Consider the following 18,034-nt stretch of genomic DNA (forward strand, 5'->3'; position numbering starts at 1 on the left):
CTGTGCATCCAATTATTCTTTCATTATCCTTTTTTTTAGAGTTTAGCCCTGGCTGTCTCTGAGTGCACATTGTGCTGGGGCCGCACGTTGCTTAAAATATAACCGACTATTGAGGTCTTGACTAAATTTAGCCATAGTTTGTGGTTTGTTAAATGTTCAGTTGAGGAATTTGCTTTTTAGGTTTGTATTGTACGATAAATGTACCACGTAATGACGGAAGATTAGAGAGATTGTTGGCTAAAATACATGGAAATGGACCTGTGACTAAGAAGTTGGTTACCAGTTTAGAACAAGGAATAGTTGTGTATATATATATATATATATATATATAGTATATATATCCTCTAATAATTCTGCCTAAGATGTGTCACACTATCCCACGAAGTGAAAAGTGACTAATGTGAGCTGCAGTGCACTTAAATGCACGTTAATCAACCGAGATTGCACAAATGGAAAATTGTGTGCAACAAATTTCAACTCACAAAAAGATGATCACAGAAACAATATTTGCATGAGAGGTTGTTTCAACAAGCTGACCACATGTTTGATTTACAAACCAAAGTGCAACTGTACAATCAACTTTCCCTATTGTATTGCCTCAGATTGTAAACAGGTTTTGAAGACTCATCTTTTATTTTCCTTTGGTTTAGTTCTTAAAAAGTTCTGTATTTTTCAAACTAAATCCAGTTTTTTTTTAACTTTACTGTTTAGCATTTGATCTTTTCTCTAAGATTGAAATATTTAATATAATGCTTTCTAAATTACCTTCAGACTGTAATGGTAAAACTTGAATATATTTGAATATATGCAGCATATTTTTTGTATATTTTACTTTTAACTTGTGTCAAACATCCGTGTGTCTTTACTTTGGGACATATCACATTCTTATTGCTCTACGGAGAAACAATTAAGAATTTAAAATGTGATTATTATATCACATATGTTGAGCTATGGATGCCATCCCAAGCTAGACACAAGGATGTGTGCACAACTAAGTTGAAAATTCCCTTAAAGGAGTTTTACCTAGTTGGCGTCTGATGATTTAACGAAACTGCTAAACACTAATGCTTTGATTGTGTTATAAATAAACATGTGAATCACTGATGCTGTTCACATGGTTTCATTTAACTAACCAATCCTCCATGTTCTCTCCCATCCTAACAACCCCTGCCCCCTCTTTGCCTGCTCCGATCCCAGAGCTACGATGGGGAAATAGTGGATGATTACATCACCGGCGTGGAGCAGGTCGGGCTGGACCCCACGGCAGCTGTGGAAACGGCTGCGGCCCCCATTGACGCCCAAGAGAAGGCGGAGCCTGGCGCTGACGCGTATGAGTTTAAGGAGTACGACCTGAAGGAATATGACAACAAAGAGTTTGTAGAGAAGCCATACGAGTATGGCGACTATGGTGATTATGGCACCACTGAAGCCAGGCCTACGTCTCCCGCAAATGAGGACGAGTTTGGTCAGGGTGCTCCGGCGGAGACAGACTTCAGAGAGAGCAACGTAAGTGCCGGAGTGGTTCGGAGGAATGAAGATGGTGGTTGGTGGGGGAGGAGTGGCAGGAATGTGGAACGATGGAGAAGTTGCCGGTGGTGTCTGTGTGATGGGGTGTTTGCAATTTGTGCTGTTTGTTGTTTCTACTGGTATCGGGTTGTAGCTCGCAGCATTCTGCGTTGGTGTTCACCAAACACAAACACACCAGCAGCCTCAAACCCCACACCTTGTCTGGCTGAGTCTCCAGGAGATAAACAGATGTCGACCCGGCCTCTGTGACCTCTCGACCCCGGTGACCTCTGCTGTTTATCAAAGACATGCCTCTCCCCGGTTATCACACCAATGATCTGTTTGGATTACCTGATGACAAACTTCAGGCTCAGCAAATGTTTTTCATCACATCCAGATCAACATCCCAAAACCAAGCAGAAGTAACTGCTGAGGTAGTGTCTGAGGAGGCTTCTCTCCAGCCCCCGTCCTGGCCTCGGGGTCCAGATTCACAGAGGCAGGAAGTGACACGGCCCATGTCTGGATGTTGGCTTTAGATCCGTCTGCTTTAATAATTCTATTAATCTAAACGGCTCTGTTAGTGCTCGCAACGCTACAATCTCCGGACACCACAGCCCTAATGCATGAAAGGAGTCCCTCCCCAGGCTTGATTGTACAATCTGGTGGGTTTTGGACGCGCTGCTGTAGGTTGGTTTGTGAATTCCCTTCATGTGAAGTCATTGTATGGATAGTGTCAGGTAACGACCTCCACATTTGTGCACAGTTGGGGTCTTTTTTTTTTTCAGTCCCTGGCTTTTTAGGAAGCTTAATAAATAGGAGTCCGACCAAAGTCAAAATTATAGCTTCTTGCAAAAATCATTCTTGAGGTTTATTTTTCCAGCAGGCTGAAGAAACCCCCCTCCCCCCCTCCTCCTTGCTTTTTGGCTTGAGAACTCCTCAAATCCTTATAAGCGTGCAGAGCACCAGTCAGCATTCTGCTAATCTTTTCTCTAGCAGGTATGTCGGAGTTTTACGTAACCTCTATAAAAGAGAAGACCATCGTTTGGGCAATGAGCATCAGTCAGGGCATCTGCTGCTCATTGGTCTCACATTTTCCCTTTTTGGCTGTCAAACCGTTGGTGCTCTGTCTTTACGTATGAATTTCTCCCCTGTTCCTGTGTAAAAAAGCTCACCTGGTCTGTCTTGTGTCTTGTAGGTGGGTGGAGGTCAGAGTTACCTGGGGGAGAAAGGAGAGAAGGGCGAACCTGCTGTCATCGAGCCAGTAAGTGAAGCATTCTTCAAGCTCATTTCAATGCAGAGTGAGAGGATAAAGGCACATGCTGGAAACGAAATGTACTAGAAACAAACCGAGAATGTGTTAAATCCACCACTTTACAATATCACTGTATATTAGCCTGCTAATGTTACAGCTTTATGACCTCAGCAAATTCATGCAGTTGTTTATCCTTCTACTTTTAACATCCAGCTCAGGCGATCCGATCACAAGTTACACCTGTTAAACCTGTTACAGTTTCATAATGGGCCGAAAGCATTTTTCACATCTCTCAGTGTTTCCCATACGTGGAATTATTTGTGCCAACCGCCACAATATCAAAAGTGCCGCATATTGATTTCATATTTCAAACAAAGTCTCATACCGCTTTTTAAATCTAACTCACTGATGACAAACCCATCTGTTCAGTCGGTCTGGCCACAAACTACATCATTTGTTTTTTGTGCACAGATATGACATATGTGGTCAAGTGAGATGTGATTTTACGTGGTCACTGAAGAATGGAGATTCTTTCTAAAGACGGGTGTCGTCAACTGATGAACTTAGAGTTTTCCACGTGTGAATCTGAGACAGATGTTAATACTGAACTGAGCCTTTCTTAACTTTACCACTTTGTACATGATCTATATGTAGACCTGCCTTAGCTCTAACCACTTTCAATCTAATTCATCTTTAGGTCTTGTTTATTTTATCCAATAAACAATCTTCCCTCCTGATGAGATTTAACTCATGTTTGCTCTAATGTCCATAAACACAACAACCGCTGTCTACACAAAATGCCACAATACATAAGATCTTCACAGAGCCTTTCTATACCATTTACCACTGTTACCACCACAGCCTCACATCCAAGTCTCTGACCACAAACACTTTATAGATCAGAGTTTCAAATAACTGGAGCTTTGTTAACATCTTGAGCTTCGTATGAGAACAACTCCTCAGCATCAAACCCTGAGCGCCCACTGGCTCTTTTCACTTCTTCCCCCTACTCCTCAAATTGCTTCTAGATTTAAAAGCCGCCCTGTAATGCTACTGTTTCCCCTTTTTTCCTTTTTCAGGGGATGCTTATAGAAGGACCCCAAGGAGCCCCCGGCCAAGGAGTGAGTATCACGTTCTCCCACACTCCTGTCTGCCTTCCACAGATGGAGAACAGCTAAAGAGGGAAAAAATGTCTTTATGGAAAGAGTGTCAGTCCTGATCGCCAGTGAAGCTTGAGTTGGGAGAGAAAGTCAAAATGTGAATTTGTGCATGAGTGTGTGTGTGTGCATGAGTGTGTGTGTGTGTGTGTGTGTGTGTGTGTGTGTGTGTGTGTGTGTGTGTGTGTGTGTGTGTGTGTGTGTGTGTGTGTGTGTGTGTGTGTGTGTGTGTGTGTGTGTGTGTGTGTGTGTAGGGAAGTACAGGAGGGAGAGAGAGAGAGAGAGAGAGAGAAGAGGGGGTTGGGGTCCTATTTTATTTTGAGGCTTCTTTTTGAACCCATGTCTTTCCCTCTGTCTTTGTTGGCCTGTGCATGTGAAGTATTGGATAGACTGACTGTGGTGGGACTGCTGGTTAGCGGCAGCTTGGGATATAATATGCTAAGTCCATGTGTGTCTGTGTGTGTGTGGTTTTCAGGGTCTTCCTGGTACCCCAGGATTGCAGGGTCCCCCAGGTGCCTCAGGAGATCATGGCGAGAGGGTGAGTGAAGACCGGCCTCATTTCACAGCTGATTACAGATGTTGTCGAGAAACCCCGTCCCCCATTCTCCTTCCTAGCAAGTTGCATTTTGAATAAAAGACATTTGGAACAAACAATTAAGATTCCAGATGACTTGTATATCAACAGAAATGCGTGTTTTTCCGGCTATAATTGGCAAAAAAAACCTATTTTTAACCTTAGCCATTCATTTTGTGGAATTATGGGTGTCAGCAAAAACACCCCTGGATTTGTTATCCTGCCGTCTTCCTGTATATTGGAAAAACTGTGAAGTACTGTTTCGATGTCATGGAATGAATAATGCAATTGGACACAGCTTGCTACTGCAGCAGTTAGGGGGCGTGTAGTGCGGAGTGGTGTGAGGGAAGTGAGATGCCCATAAACTATCAATATACAAAGAGAAGTTGTGTTGTTGTGTTACAGCTGTGTTGGTATAACACAGGACCTGTGAGAAGTTCAAGGAGATGGCTTAAAATATGTAGAAATCTAAACTTTCTCTAAGCCTTTTTTATTTTTTTCCTGCACTGTGGGATTCCTCTCACTTGTGTGATTGATTGGATGACACAGAGTAAGTGCCCGACCCCTTCCAGAAGGCTGGATCGTGGCTTTTTTTTTTTTCTTTCTCAAATGCGGTGATTGCCCCGCACCCCCCTCTCATCGCACTCTCAGCAGATCAGTTCATGTCTCTGGAAGTTAACTCTTTCTTTGCCAACCTCAAAACACCCAAACGTGCCTCCTCCAGTATGACCAGTACAAAAGGCTTATTGTTCCACAGGGTCAAAGTGATCAGAAAATATTTCGCTGCACCAAAAGTTCCCCCCCCCCCCTCCACTTATTTCCTCCCATGAGAACGAGTCTTGCTGAGGATTGACAGGGGGATTAAAAGTGACTCGGTTTCTGTAGTCTTGCGGTTTTCCGTTGCGCAGTATCCGCCTGGTCTCGACGTTTGATCAGCTCATTTCGCTCATCATCGCCACGGCCTCTCTCCTTTCCACTCAAATGCCACTTTCCCAGCTATGCAGGACGGTCATTAACACTAGGGGCCGCTGTGCGTACTGTAACAGCAATGGATGCCGAGTATTTACCACCTCTGTGGGGGAAAGGCAGATGTGAACACATGGCATCAATTTGAGTCGACAGTCTGAGATTGCAGCACATGACAAGACTGCTAAACAGATCCTGGTTTCTCTGGAACCAATGGGTACGACTTAGGCCTGATCTGATTTATGATAATTTCCTTTGTCTTTATTAAATCAAGATCTAGACGTATCATAATTTTACCGTCTGTTCTTACTGTCATTATTCAGTATGAGCAACTTTATGCAATCAAGGAGATTGAATCCACATTCTTGGCATGGTTCTTAGAACGTCAGTCAGTTTGTAATTAAAATACCTCGACAACTTTTGAATAGTACAGATATTCCTGGTTCCCAGAGGGTGAATCCTATTGACTTTAATAACTCTGACTGTTCACCTGTCACCAAACAAGTTTTTGCACCTGTTCAACACTTGAGTTCATGACAGTATCTCTGTAGAACCATTGACTATATCCATAGACTGTATATAAAGATTGACGACATGACAGCCCCCCCCCAAAAGTGAAGCCAAATTGCCTGACACCTGATTGGTTGAGCATGTGACCTTGATTCTGCCGCTACACATCGTGACCACTCCTGTGACGACTCTGGCTCCAAATGACAACAATGGTTCAAGATGGCTGCACCCACTGCCGGGATATTTTAGCTTCATTTTTGTACAACAGGAGGAAGTGGAGACATGTCGTCCATCTTTATGTCCACAACCTTGGATGTAATTTGAGCTAATGCTAACATAGCATGCTGTACTATGTTGCTCTTCCCATTCTTACGGTATGTTAATATGCTACAGTAGGAATGTGAACATGCAAGGCTAATGTTTGCATTTTAGCATGCCAATGTTAGCGCTTAGCTCAAAGTGCATCTGAACAACTAATTTCTGCTCTCATTTTTGTAAAATAGGATGAAGTGAAAACACGTCGTTCATCTTTGTAAACAGTCTATGACAGTCGTCATCCTTAGTAGTTTGAGCTCAATGCCAACATAGTATATATACTATTGTAGGAATGTAAAAATGCAATGCTAAAGTTTGCATTTTAGCACGCAACTGTTAGCACTGAGGTCAAAGCAACCAAGTCATAGCCTCAAGCTAACAAATTTCAGCGTAGAGGCAAAGACTGATGAAAGTTTCGCCCACGTCTGATGAGATTTCTTAAAAATCGCCCCCATGAAAAATATTTGTCCTTTTTAAATTTATACAACAATATAATCTCTCCTCTGCGCTAAACACAGGCCATTTCTCATCCATCAAACAACATTGAGTTTCTTGGAGTGTGATGATCGTTAAAGCCTCACAGGGATGTGGCTGTGGATTCATTTGTCTTGTTTTAAAGTCGCTGCTCTCCTGAAGGAAATATCCTTAATGAAATACATGCTTTGTCTTTGCTTTGTCTTTGTGACTGAACTCCCCGTGTTCTTCTTCTCTGTGGGATTAGTCAATTATCCGTTTGGAATAAGCAACAGAGTGTAGCGAAGGACCTCCACATGGAAATTATTGTTGCAGATAAAGAAGGGGGTTTGCTGTGTATAGATTAGTTTTTCACCGCCACTGTTATTACTGTTGTTTGTTATTATTCTTATCAGTCTTTCTTTTTTTCTTCTTCTTCTTTTCAGTTTACACAGCACCTCCAGGGGGTTATAGAGGAATGGCAAAATAATCATGTTATCCCATGGGAAAATATACGACTTGCTTATTAACCACTTTTAATTCATTGTTAGGCTGGTATGCAACACAAAGCAATAGCTGATCTAAATGAAATACTTTGAAGATGTGTTTGTCGGCAACAAATACCGCAAAGACCTTTTGAGTAGCATTACTGTGCTTAATGGGGATTTTATTGACTTTGCTTCGGTTGGTGACCTCAGCATCACACTGAGGAATGATATCTTCCTGCTCATAGAAAGACTAACTGCTTCCCCTTCTTCTGACTCACCAGGGTCCTCCAGGACGTCCCGGTATTCCCGGTTCGGACGGTGTCCCTGGGCCTGCAGGTACCATCCTGATGCTGCCAGTAAGTCCTGCAACTTTCCACACGTCCAGAGGAGTTTCTGTCGTATTTTCCTCACACGCTGTGCATCCTTCATCTCAGGCGTTGGTCCGCGAACTCCCTTCATTTAGTACGTTTACCTCACAGCGTCAGCAGGAGGCCAAAGGACCGCAGCCTTATTTTCTTTGGGTTGCAAATCACTTACATTGTAAATGTCAGCCAGTGCAATGGAGTGGAACCAGTGACTGAGGCTTTGAAAGGCTCTGTGACACATATTTTTGAATGTGTGTGTGTGTGTGTGAGCTGCCTGTGGTCGTTTGCCAGCATATGTATACGTCTGAAAGTGTGCGCGTGTGGCATGCTGACAGCTTTACGGTTTTCACAGAACAGAGCAAATATTTGAACACGGGCACCAGGGGAGGTCGTTAGACGTCTCACTCTGTTAAAACCTACAAGTCAATTTGATTTTTAATTGTGTTATTTGTTTTGTTTTGTCGTTGACAGTTCCGTGCGGGTGGTGAGTCGCACAAGGGACCAGTGGTTTCAGCCCAGGAAGCTCAGGCTCAGGCCATCCTATCTCAGGCCAGGGTGAGTATCAGGGGCAAACGTGTCCTCGGTGCAACTATGAGTTTCTTCTCCTGAGCCGGTACATACCTGCAAAGAAAAACATTTTGATGACCCAGAAAGTGTAGCAAATAATAAAAAGAGTAATCCCAAATTCACAAGTCTCCCTCAACCTATAAACTGTCTGAATTTAAAATATTACTGTGTCAGCTGACATAATAAAATGTCCTTAAAGCTACACTTAAGGATGTGAAACTTGTGTTGAATGAACTTAAATCCAAGTTCATGCTTTTCTCTTGAGCTCCAGATACTGGGAGCAAAACACTTTTATGTGTCCAATGTAAAAGGATCCATTATCGAGAGGGTTACACAACATCAATTCCTTAGTATTTGGATAGACGACAAATTCAACTTTCATATAGACATCCTCATAAGGAATTTACGACAAACTTGGATAGTTATGTAGTTGGAGCAGTTTTTCTTTCTGTTCTACATTATTTCTGAGTGATTTATAGTCATGCCTCTGCTTCCACTCTTGAACCCTTGGATGCTGTTTCGCACTCTGCCCTCAGGTTTATCACAGGTGATGCTCGCTTTGCATCCTGCAAGCAAAACCTGGGTGGTCTCCTCTGACTGATGGACCTGATAGGCATCTGTATATGTTTATTTACAGGACTGTTATTGGGAAACTCCCTTCTTATATTGCTCTGATGCTGAACAGGTTGTCTGGCTTTCTCTGCAAGTCCCAACATGACAGATCTGCTTTTCGTGTCTTTGCACAAAGCAGCTTAAAATTGACAATTTAAATCCATCATCACAAACAATTCGTCATCCTTTTGTCCCTTTTCTTCTCAGCAATTAAGTGTTCCTCTGTATAAAGTGGTTTTATTTGATTTTCTTCTTTTATATTCTATCTTTTAAATCCTTAACACCTAGTTGACGTCATTGTCAATGAGCCCCAACCCTCGGTGATTCATCAAGTTTAAATAAAGGTTATAAATAAATCCCACAGCAGATTTTCACACCCACTCAGCGGTGATAGCCATGGCAGTGTTGAAAAAAAACAGAATGAAATATGCGGCTTTAGGCTTTAGGCAAGGTGTGATTTATTGTGCGACACATGGAGACTATTAAGTGTGGCACAAACACAAAAATATTCACACTTTCACAACGCTCTGTGGAGCTGGAGCATTGCCAGACCTGGTGTTTGGTAAAATCTAGAAAAACACTTGTCACCTTTCTGTGTTTGTCTTTTCTGCCAAGTGTTGGAGGAAGGAAACAAAGAAAAAACAAGGGTAGTAATGAACTGAAAGTGAATCATAGGCACAAATGCTCTTTTTGAGCTATTTGCAGTCTGTTAATTTTCATTAGTGCCTCTGTATTTATGTTTTCTGGCACCTGCAACAGAAATTCCCACAATGGGTTAATGTGTGATTCAACGTGTAGCATTGGGCATGATTTGGTTTCATGGAATTAGCAAATCCAGTCATTCAAATACATTCCAGACAAACTATTGGCAGCACCACACTGTGGTCGACCATAAACAGACACAAAGACCTGTGAAACTGTGAAAACCGCAACAGAGTCAATTTTGCACATTTTAAGGTTCTTAAAATATGATGCTTTTGATTTGAGTTTTTTTTTTATTATGTTCAGACCCCTTGATGTTTTAAATCTAGTCTAGATGAATGAATACTGAGTCAAATTCAATATAGGAAAAATTCTGCTTTATTAGCAGCATATTTAAACCATAACAAGTTCGTTTTAAAATAGATAAAATGTTCTTCAAATTGAGAATAACAAGAGTAAAAGTTTACTTTTTAATCTAGCAGAACACTCATAAACATGAACTGATGCTTGGACTGCAAACACAACCTAATCATGTTCAGACATGGCTGCACAAAAAAAATATATACTTCATGCACTTTCTTTTGTTTGAGGAAGAAATACAGTTTTATTTATTCATCCATTCACTCGTCTTAGATGTAAAACCAAGAGACGTTTGCTGAGCAGTGGTCTAATGAAACTTTTCTGATCCACAGCTGGCTATGAGAGGTCCTACAGGGCCTGCGGGCATGACAGGGAGATCTGGTCCTGTGGTGAGTAGCTATTTACAAACACACGCCACCGATCGGCTTGACCCTCCCGTTCTGTTTTGTAACTGATGAGAAACACACCAGGTGATTAGAGGAACCTGGTGTGAAAGGTTCAACTTCGAGCATTTATCATTTCCCCAGCACACGTGCATCTCGCACACACTCTCTACCTGCTTGTGAGAGGATTTCGTTTAATTTTACTCTACATCTTGATCGTGGATTGATCGGCTAATGAAAAAGGAAAAATACAAAAGCTGGCTTCTTTAATGTTACATGTTATTTACGATGATCATCCTGTGATTCTTGGATACATAAGATGCTCCAGAAGGTCTATCAGTTGTACATTTACTGTCCAAGTTTTAAATCCTTTCATTTTGTGTGTTTGGATTTGAGTTGAATTCTGGCCCAACCTAGATTATATTGTTTTTTAAGCCAAGTGTCATCAGTGAAGACAGATGAATTCTTTAAATGTGCAATGTCTGTGTTTGATAGGGAGGTCCTGGTTCTTCTGGACTTAAAGGTGACGGTGGCGACTCCGGACCACAGGTGAGAAGGAACCAATTCATATTATTCTATACAAAGATTATCCTCGCTGTAATCTTTGCTTTATTCTTGTTTTCTCCTTTCTTTGTACAATAAGCTTCCTTGTGTCTGTTCTCCGTAGGGACCCAGAGGTCTTCAAGGTTCAACAGGTCCTTCAGGAAAACCAGGAAAGAGGGTAATAATATATTTTTGTATCTTTACCCAGTTTTTAACATGAGTAAGAGGTTTTTAAACTTTATTAAATTTATTGGTTAAGCTCTTGCAGGCGTCCTCTGGTGTTGCAATAGAAAAGTTCAAATTCCCATATTTCTGTCTACAATGCCCAAAGAGAAGAGCCTGTCTAATTTGAAACATGGCTATATGTCAAAAAAGTCAGCTGCTCCCAATAACATCTCTGTGTGTCAAGCAAAATCACAAAGTCATGTTTATTTAAATATGAACTCGTCAGGGAAATGATAGCATCTTCCCTGTGTTTACTCTGCGCAGCCTTTCAAGATAATTGAATACTTTCTAATGTCATTACAAATGAAGGCCGACATGATGATGTTTCCATGTCTTCCAGGGTCGTAACGGCGCTGACGGATCTCGAGGTCTGCCAGGAGAGTCCGGGTCCAAGGTAAAGCATGCACCAGGTTTACGAAAATAAAAGATTATGATTATCTGTGTTTAGAGCTATAACCGTTTGTTGCCGATCTTTTCCAGGGTGACCGAGGATTCGACGGCCTCCCCGGTCTTCCCGGAGAGAAGGGACACAGAGTAAGTAAGACGAGAGATAATTTAGGGTCTCGTGAATTAACAAGATCAGAGGACAAACATCATCAAAAACTTCCGTCTCCAAAAATAACATCCCACAGTTTCTTATTTCTAGTCCTAGTTGATCCCAGTAGTTTCTGCCCCGTGCCTCACAGCAGCATCGGGCCCTATTGGCAGCTCGGACGCCGCCTCCCATCCATCTCACGCGCGCCTCCATTGTTGACAGATATGAATTTTGAAGGAGTGGAACTCATTAGGGCGCTTGTGCCAGTTACAAGCGGTGGGACTGACTCCAGAACCACTGGGGCTGCCTCTAACCAGGCCTGGAGGCGAACAGGGAGTGCTGAGTGTGGTGTTTGTGGAATTCGAGCCTGCGTAAAAAGAGCCAGAAGAGAGAGCACAGAGATCACAGAGGGGTATTTCTAGACAGGCCTTATCCTATACTAAGTAATTACAGGGCCACCCGGTTGTAGACTGGTTCTTATAGAATACTATGAATAGTGGAAACCATATAGGCCAGTGCCAATTGTGGTGACCGAGCTTATTGTAGATTAGAGACACTTACTTGCTTCTGAATTTGTGGCCCATATCATATTTTTCAAAAAGTAGAAATTAGGAGCATCTTTCCAGCTTGCAGACGCTCGTGTGACCCCCGCCGCTCCCACTCCTTTGTTCATATCCCTTCTCCTGTGATCTCTCTCCAGGGAGAATACGGTCCATCGGGTCCTCCGGGTCCTCCAGGAGAGGACGGCCCAAGAGTAAGTAGCACCTCAGTCACCATACACCTTCACCTTGTTCTGAAACGCCGTCACAATCCCTCTACATTCCTCAATAAACCTCTGTTCTTCTGTCTATTCGCAGGGTGAAGATGGCCAGGTTGGACAGAGAGGTGTGGCTGGAGAGAGCGTAAGTACATTTCGGATCTGAGCGAACCAGGATCTTTAAAGTGCGGATCACGTCACAGAGAAGAATACGATGAAAACACAACTAACACACGACTCCTTTCCTTCGCTGCAGCAGTCCTCTTCCCCTCATTCCTTTACCCCGACATTCATTCCGCCAATTATTTTAATACATAGCCTCGCCCTCCTCTCTTCTTGTATCAACATTCCTGTCTGCAAAGGGCCATTGCGCTCGTAGTCTCGTCCTTGCCAAGTCAGAATGGCTCTGAATAATAGATCATGAAATTAGAACCGGGGGAAATGTGTTGTTCTGTCATTACTCGATGAGAAACTGCCATATTCTGCCCGGTTCCGTCTAAATGACTCGCTCCCTTTCTTACCCAAAACAATATTGTCCTTTTAAACTAAATAGTTGCTCACTATTTCATCACTCAGTGTCTGTATGATAAAGGAGCAGAGTAAGAACATTGATTTTAAATGAACAACTCAAGAGTTCGAGGATAAAAACAACTTTTGTTCTTTCCCTGAATTGCCCCTGCATTACCATGCATGACCTCAGGAGGTCAGTATTTTACATAGTGAGTCACTTTCCAGTGCATCTAAGGCCCTGCACATATATTTTTGCAACTGTTGCAGTCAGATTAGAATTAATGAATTTATCTCAAATTATAACTTTAACTTATTTTAATGAACTCATAATTGTCTCTATATTCAGGGTCCTAGAGGTTTGCTCGGCCCCAGAGGGTCTCAAGGTACTGGAGGACAGCGTGTAAGTACATTTTCCATACGATTTAACTTTTATACCACTCGTAATGTGTTTTTAGGTTTTAATGAAGCTATTAACATTCATTTTGAAATTCTGATTTCCTTAGGGTCTCCCTGGAATCGATGGGCAAGGCGGTTCCAAAGGAAACATGGTGAGTGTTGCTCTTTTTTTCATATTTAGCCAGGAAAAAGTAGAAACTCATCTTATTTGCTGATTAGAGATGGTAAATCGCAGCAGAGACCGTCTCATCATACTTCTCAAACAAAGTCTGCTGAAGAGGCTTTAAGTCTTAGTAAGGGGTATAACAGAAAATCCTGTCAGCTCGTGGTCCCATCACGCATGCAGCTTCCCGGAGGGTCCCAGTGGGACGCTTCGAGTGCGGCAAACTGATCATTGGTCATGACAGTTGGACAAGCTCGCACATTGTCTGTGGTTGCGGAGCGAGTCTCTAAATCATCGAGACGCCGAGCCAAGGAAACAAACAGCTGTTGAAACAACACATCACAAGAGAAATTACGTGTGCTTCTCATTAATTTCCACAAACGGGCTGTTGATCTTGGCGTTTTGTCAAAATCGAAGCGGAGTGTATCCAAAGTAGCGGAGCTGTCCGGCGGGTTCATGGTGCCTCGCGGTGCTCCTCGAACATATGGAGGTTTTACATCATCCTCCAAGATTGAGGAACCAGAATGTTTCTAATAACTTCACTCCAATCCTTCATTTAAGCTCAGTTTTGAGGGTTTGTTTTGTGTTTGTTGTAACAGCTGGATCAGGCTGCGTCACAGGGCCCCGCTCTGTTTTTCTATTTGTTTGTTTTGTGGCACACTAAATCGCAGCACGGCACAGCCCACCACTTTCAGCCTTATCAGCTTTAATCCGTATGCAGATGGTTCTGTGGCCCCACAGCGTGTGTTCAGAGGAAGTAATTCATTCACCAATCTTCACCAGAAAACCGTCCCCCAAACATTGACACCACTTTTAGCTGCACATTCCTGACATGGATTAATCTAATCTAACCAAACAAGGTCATCCAAAGTTCTCACTCAAGCCGGCCCCACTTTCCTTGTAGAGTTTCTTTACATCCAGTGCATTGGAGCAAAAGACATGATGCACTTAAGTCTTTGTGAAGTTTTCCTTGCCTTTAGACATAAGATTAGTTTTCCGCTGTATATTTTTTTATATTTAATCGTATTTTGGCAGTATTGTTTTTTAGTAGTTGCGATGTTTAGTAATGAATAGAAGAGAATCAATTTGCAGAAATTACAAACATTAATCGCACCCTTTCCTTTCTCATGTGCAGGGTCCACAAGGAGAGCCAGGGCCTCATGGGCAGCAGGGTTTGCCTGGTCCACATGTAAGTTCCTTCTCTTTCCCTCTCTCTTAGTATCTATCTGTTTTTCCTAACCCTGTTGGATCACTCTTGTCTTTCTCGCTGTGTCTCCCACTCTTTCGTCCCCGCCTCATATCTGTCCCTTTCTCATGCTCCTCTTCGACATTTCTCTTTTACATCAGGGGAAACGCAGGTGATCACTCGCGCTCCTGTTTTCTTAATCAGATGTTTGCAGGCATGTTTTTATTTCTCTCCACTTCCTCTCCCTGCTCTCTCCATCCTTCATTCCTCAAATAACCGCCGCTCTGTGAGGCATTTCCCAAACACTCACTCATATTCAATTTGAACTTTGTTGTCACAAGAAAAACATCCTTTCTGTCCCGCTGAGATGAGACGTATTGTATTTATCCAGTAGCACTGATTACACTGTCCAGTTGGTGGCGCAGTGAAAAATGTTCCGTCCTTAATAGAAACCAGAACCCCCTGATATCGTGGCCATCGCCAGGTAAGAGTTTGAAGTCCCGCTGACGCTCAAAGCCTGGACACGATGAGGTCATTTCCCTGGAAAGTATTAGCAGGAACCTGTCCTGATGGTAAACAGGTCGAGTAAATAACTTGCTCCTTTTAGTTTCACCGGGCCTGAGGCAGATTGATGGCATCCACTGAAGGCCACAGATGAATAACACAGCTCTTTAATTTCAAGTTGTTAACACCTTTTTTTTTTTTTGTAATTCTACTTTGGGCGACTTCCAAATACGTCTTTAAGATGAGTGACTTAAAAATGAACTGTAGAAAAATAATGAACCTCCCTTTGCACGGCCGAGTGAACAGATGCGAACAGGCAGCATAAAGGAGCCGACCAATGAAAACAATGGTTGGACGTAGAAGAGAGAAATGGAATTTTAGTTCAAATATGTAAATTACAGACGCATCACACAGACTTTTTCCAAACTGACAAAACCAGTGTTCTGTTCCCTGCGTCATGTTGCCAGTGTTCAAGTCCTGTTATTGGAAAACGACTAAAAGGGCTCGACTGTTCTAATACATATTTCCATTGTGTTTCAGGGTCTTGTTGGTCCTCAAGGTCCAATCGGGCCTCCCGGTGAGAAAGTAAGTAAAGTGGGATCCCAGTCCTCCCTTCAGTCCTCCCACCACATCTCTGCTGCACCGATAAGTGAACGCTTCAGTCAAGACCTCATAAGTGATTCTGCAGACCTGCGCTGTCTGAGCTATAGGCCTTTGACTGGCGGCTCCGCACAGCCCTGACGGCTAAATACACACAGACGTGCAAACTATGTAGATTTCACTGTGCGAGTGCCCCTGCATAAGCACTTACTGTGTGTGACTCAAAGTATTGTTTAGTGGTTTTGTGGATTTGATAATATATAAAACAGAATTTAAACTCTTGGCAATCTCCGTACAGTAATACTGGTGTAGTCTGTCTGCCTGTCTGTCTGTCTGTCTGTCTGTCTGTCTGACGTACCTGTTATTCTGTCTCTGTAGGGACCTCACGGTAAACAAGGCTTGGGTGGGCTTTCTGGTGCAGATGGTCCTCCTGTAAGTTTCCCACTCACTATCATTTTAATACCATTCATTCATTTACATCTTCACCTCTTGATAAATCCTGAAATCTGTCTGTTCCAGGGTCATCCAGGCAAAGAGGGCCCTGCAGGCGAGAAAGGAACATCAGTGAGTATCATGTAGTTTGGATTTCACACTAAAATGTGTAATTATGTTTTTTCCCAAAGTGTTGCTGCCCAGGCAGTTTTTGCAAATATTATAATTAGCATCTGTTTAGGGTTAGTGTGCTTAAAGGGCAATTTAGATAACATCAGGTGTGAATATATTGTTTTTATTGTCAGTATTTAGTCAGAGTTTGACAACAACATATTAGATCATGAAGTACAATCCAAGCTGATAAAACATTTTCACAGGCTGCACTGTGGGGTTTTAAAAGTTTGGATGCGGTGAAACCTGCTACATAACTAGTATTTGTTATGTTATGAGTTAAGTCATGAACCTGTAGGAATCAGATGGTACTGTCCATGTATATACATCAAAGACAAAAATCAGTAAAGAATGTACATCACATGCTGTTTCTTAACCTTTTAGGGTCATCCTGGTCCTATGGGATCCATCGGCTACCCTGGGCCTCGTGGTGTGAAAGTAAGCGCTGTCTCCATCATGCAGTACCACCCCCCTGCCATGACACTTACACATCCTCCCTGAATGTCACTCTGACTGTTATTTCTCTCTCCAGGGAGCCGAGGGCATCAGAGGCCTTAAAGGTGGCAAAGGAGAAAAGGTAAACGCCTCCCTGCTCTCCTCCTTCTATTCAGCGTGGCTGACGAATGTCATTCCTCTGAAACAAATCCTGCCATCACAGTTGTAATTCCTTCCTCAAATGAGGCTTCCTTTGAATCCAGCGAGTGGAAAGAACTCTCATAGAGGCCCATCAGGCTGGCAGTTAAGTCGTCACGCCGCTGGGCTGTAATTGAGCGCGGAGCATTAAACTAGAATGAGGCTGTTTGTTCGGCAGTCTCAGTGCAGATTGATCAGTTGGCATTGTTTTCTTGGATCGCTGTGCTGAACGTAGCCTGATGCCACTGTGTGCAGATCCAACACTAATTGTGAGGGAACTGGAGAAATTAACTGAAATACTTGAATTTATCATTAAAAGCTAATGTCTCATGTATTCTGTCCTAAACATCTTCACAATGCCAAGATTTCAAGTTATAAGACTATCATATTTTACTGTATTGTGACATCATATAATATAATATAATAAAATTTAATATAATGTAATATAATCTGGAGAACACAGCTTTCATGAAACAACGACCGAGGGACTTTTGAAAAAGTTGAAAACTGCATTCTCAGTACGAACCACCAGATGTCAGTAGAATAACACTAACTTCAGAAGCGCTCATGTGGCTGCTTTAGCTAAGTGGCCGCTAGATGTCAGTATGAATCTGTCTTAATGAGCCTGTGCACCTCAGTCAGCATTACTGTAAATGTTTATCACTGTTATTATCCCTGTTGTTTTATCACTTTAACATTGAATCAGGGTTCATTGCTTTATGTGTAAAGTGTTGTAGATTCCACTTATCGTACAGAAATATAGTTTAAAATAAGTTTGTCTCTGAGATACTGGAATCAGCTCCGAACAATAACTGACTACTTTTGTCCTTTTCGTCTTCAGGGAGAAGATGGATTCCCCGGCTTTAAGGGAGACATGGGTCTCAAGGGCGACAAGGTGAATCATCAACTGCAAAATTTTAAAAAATGATACTCGCATAAGAGAAAAACCATGTGCTTAGTAAAGGGAAACCAATTTGAACACATGTATTCTTTGCATCCAGGGCGAGATCGGTGTGGATGGAGTCAGAGGAGAGGACGGTCCAGAGGGCCCCAAGGGCAAATCAGGACCCGGAGGAGAGTCCGGCCCCTTGGGATCAGCTGGAGAGAAGGTAAACAATCAACAGCTAAGACTGGATTATAAAGCTGTGGATTCTCCGTAATGCCTTCAT

The 18,034-nt window shown here is 42.5% G+C and overlaps 1 protein-coding gene across 1 annotated transcript in view; it reads left to right on the forward strand.

Annotated features, from left to right (window-relative positions):
- LOC118117942 (collagen alpha-1(XI) chain) overlaps positions 1–18,034 on the forward strand; it is a 77,185-nt gene that overhangs the window by 23,923 nt on the left and 35,228 nt on the right. The window contains exons 8-30 of the mRNA XM_035170633.2: positions 1,198–1,506; positions 2,702–2,767; positions 3,838–3,879; positions 4,391–4,453; positions 7,503–7,577; positions 8,058–8,141; positions 10,160–10,216; positions 10,706–10,759; positions 10,878–10,931; positions 11,319–11,372; positions 11,459–11,512; positions 12,214–12,267; positions 12,371–12,415; positions 13,127–13,180; positions 13,284–13,328; positions 14,475–14,528; positions 15,570–15,614; positions 16,008–16,061; positions 16,149–16,193; positions 16,617–16,670; positions 16,765–16,809; positions 17,707–17,760; positions 17,867–17,974. Coding sequence (XP_035026524.2) covers positions 1,198–1,506; positions 2,702–2,767; positions 3,838–3,879; positions 4,391–4,453; positions 7,503–7,577; positions 8,058–8,141; positions 10,160–10,216; positions 10,706–10,759; positions 10,878–10,931; positions 11,319–11,372; positions 11,459–11,512; positions 12,214–12,267; positions 12,371–12,415; positions 13,127–13,180; positions 13,284–13,328; positions 14,475–14,528; positions 15,570–15,614; positions 16,008–16,061; positions 16,149–16,193; positions 16,617–16,670; positions 16,765–16,809; positions 17,707–17,760; positions 17,867–17,974 — 1,569 coding nt within the window. The remainder of the gene's footprint in view (positions 1–1,197; positions 1,507–2,701; positions 2,768–3,837; positions 3,880–4,390; positions 4,454–7,502; positions 7,578–8,057; positions 8,142–10,159; positions 10,217–10,705; positions 10,760–10,877; positions 10,932–11,318; positions 11,373–11,458; positions 11,513–12,213; positions 12,268–12,370; positions 12,416–13,126; positions 13,181–13,283; positions 13,329–14,474; positions 14,529–15,569; positions 15,615–16,007; positions 16,062–16,148; positions 16,194–16,616; positions 16,671–16,764; positions 16,810–17,706; positions 17,761–17,866; positions 17,975–18,034) is intronic.

The sequence above is a fragment of the Hippoglossus stenolepis genome, chromosome 11 (genome assembly GCF_022539355.2).
Source record: "Hippoglossus stenolepis isolate QCI-W04-F060 chromosome 11, HSTE1.2, whole genome shotgun sequence".
NCBI lineage: Eukaryota > Metazoa > Chordata > Actinopteri > Pleuronectiformes > Pleuronectidae > Hippoglossus > Hippoglossus stenolepis.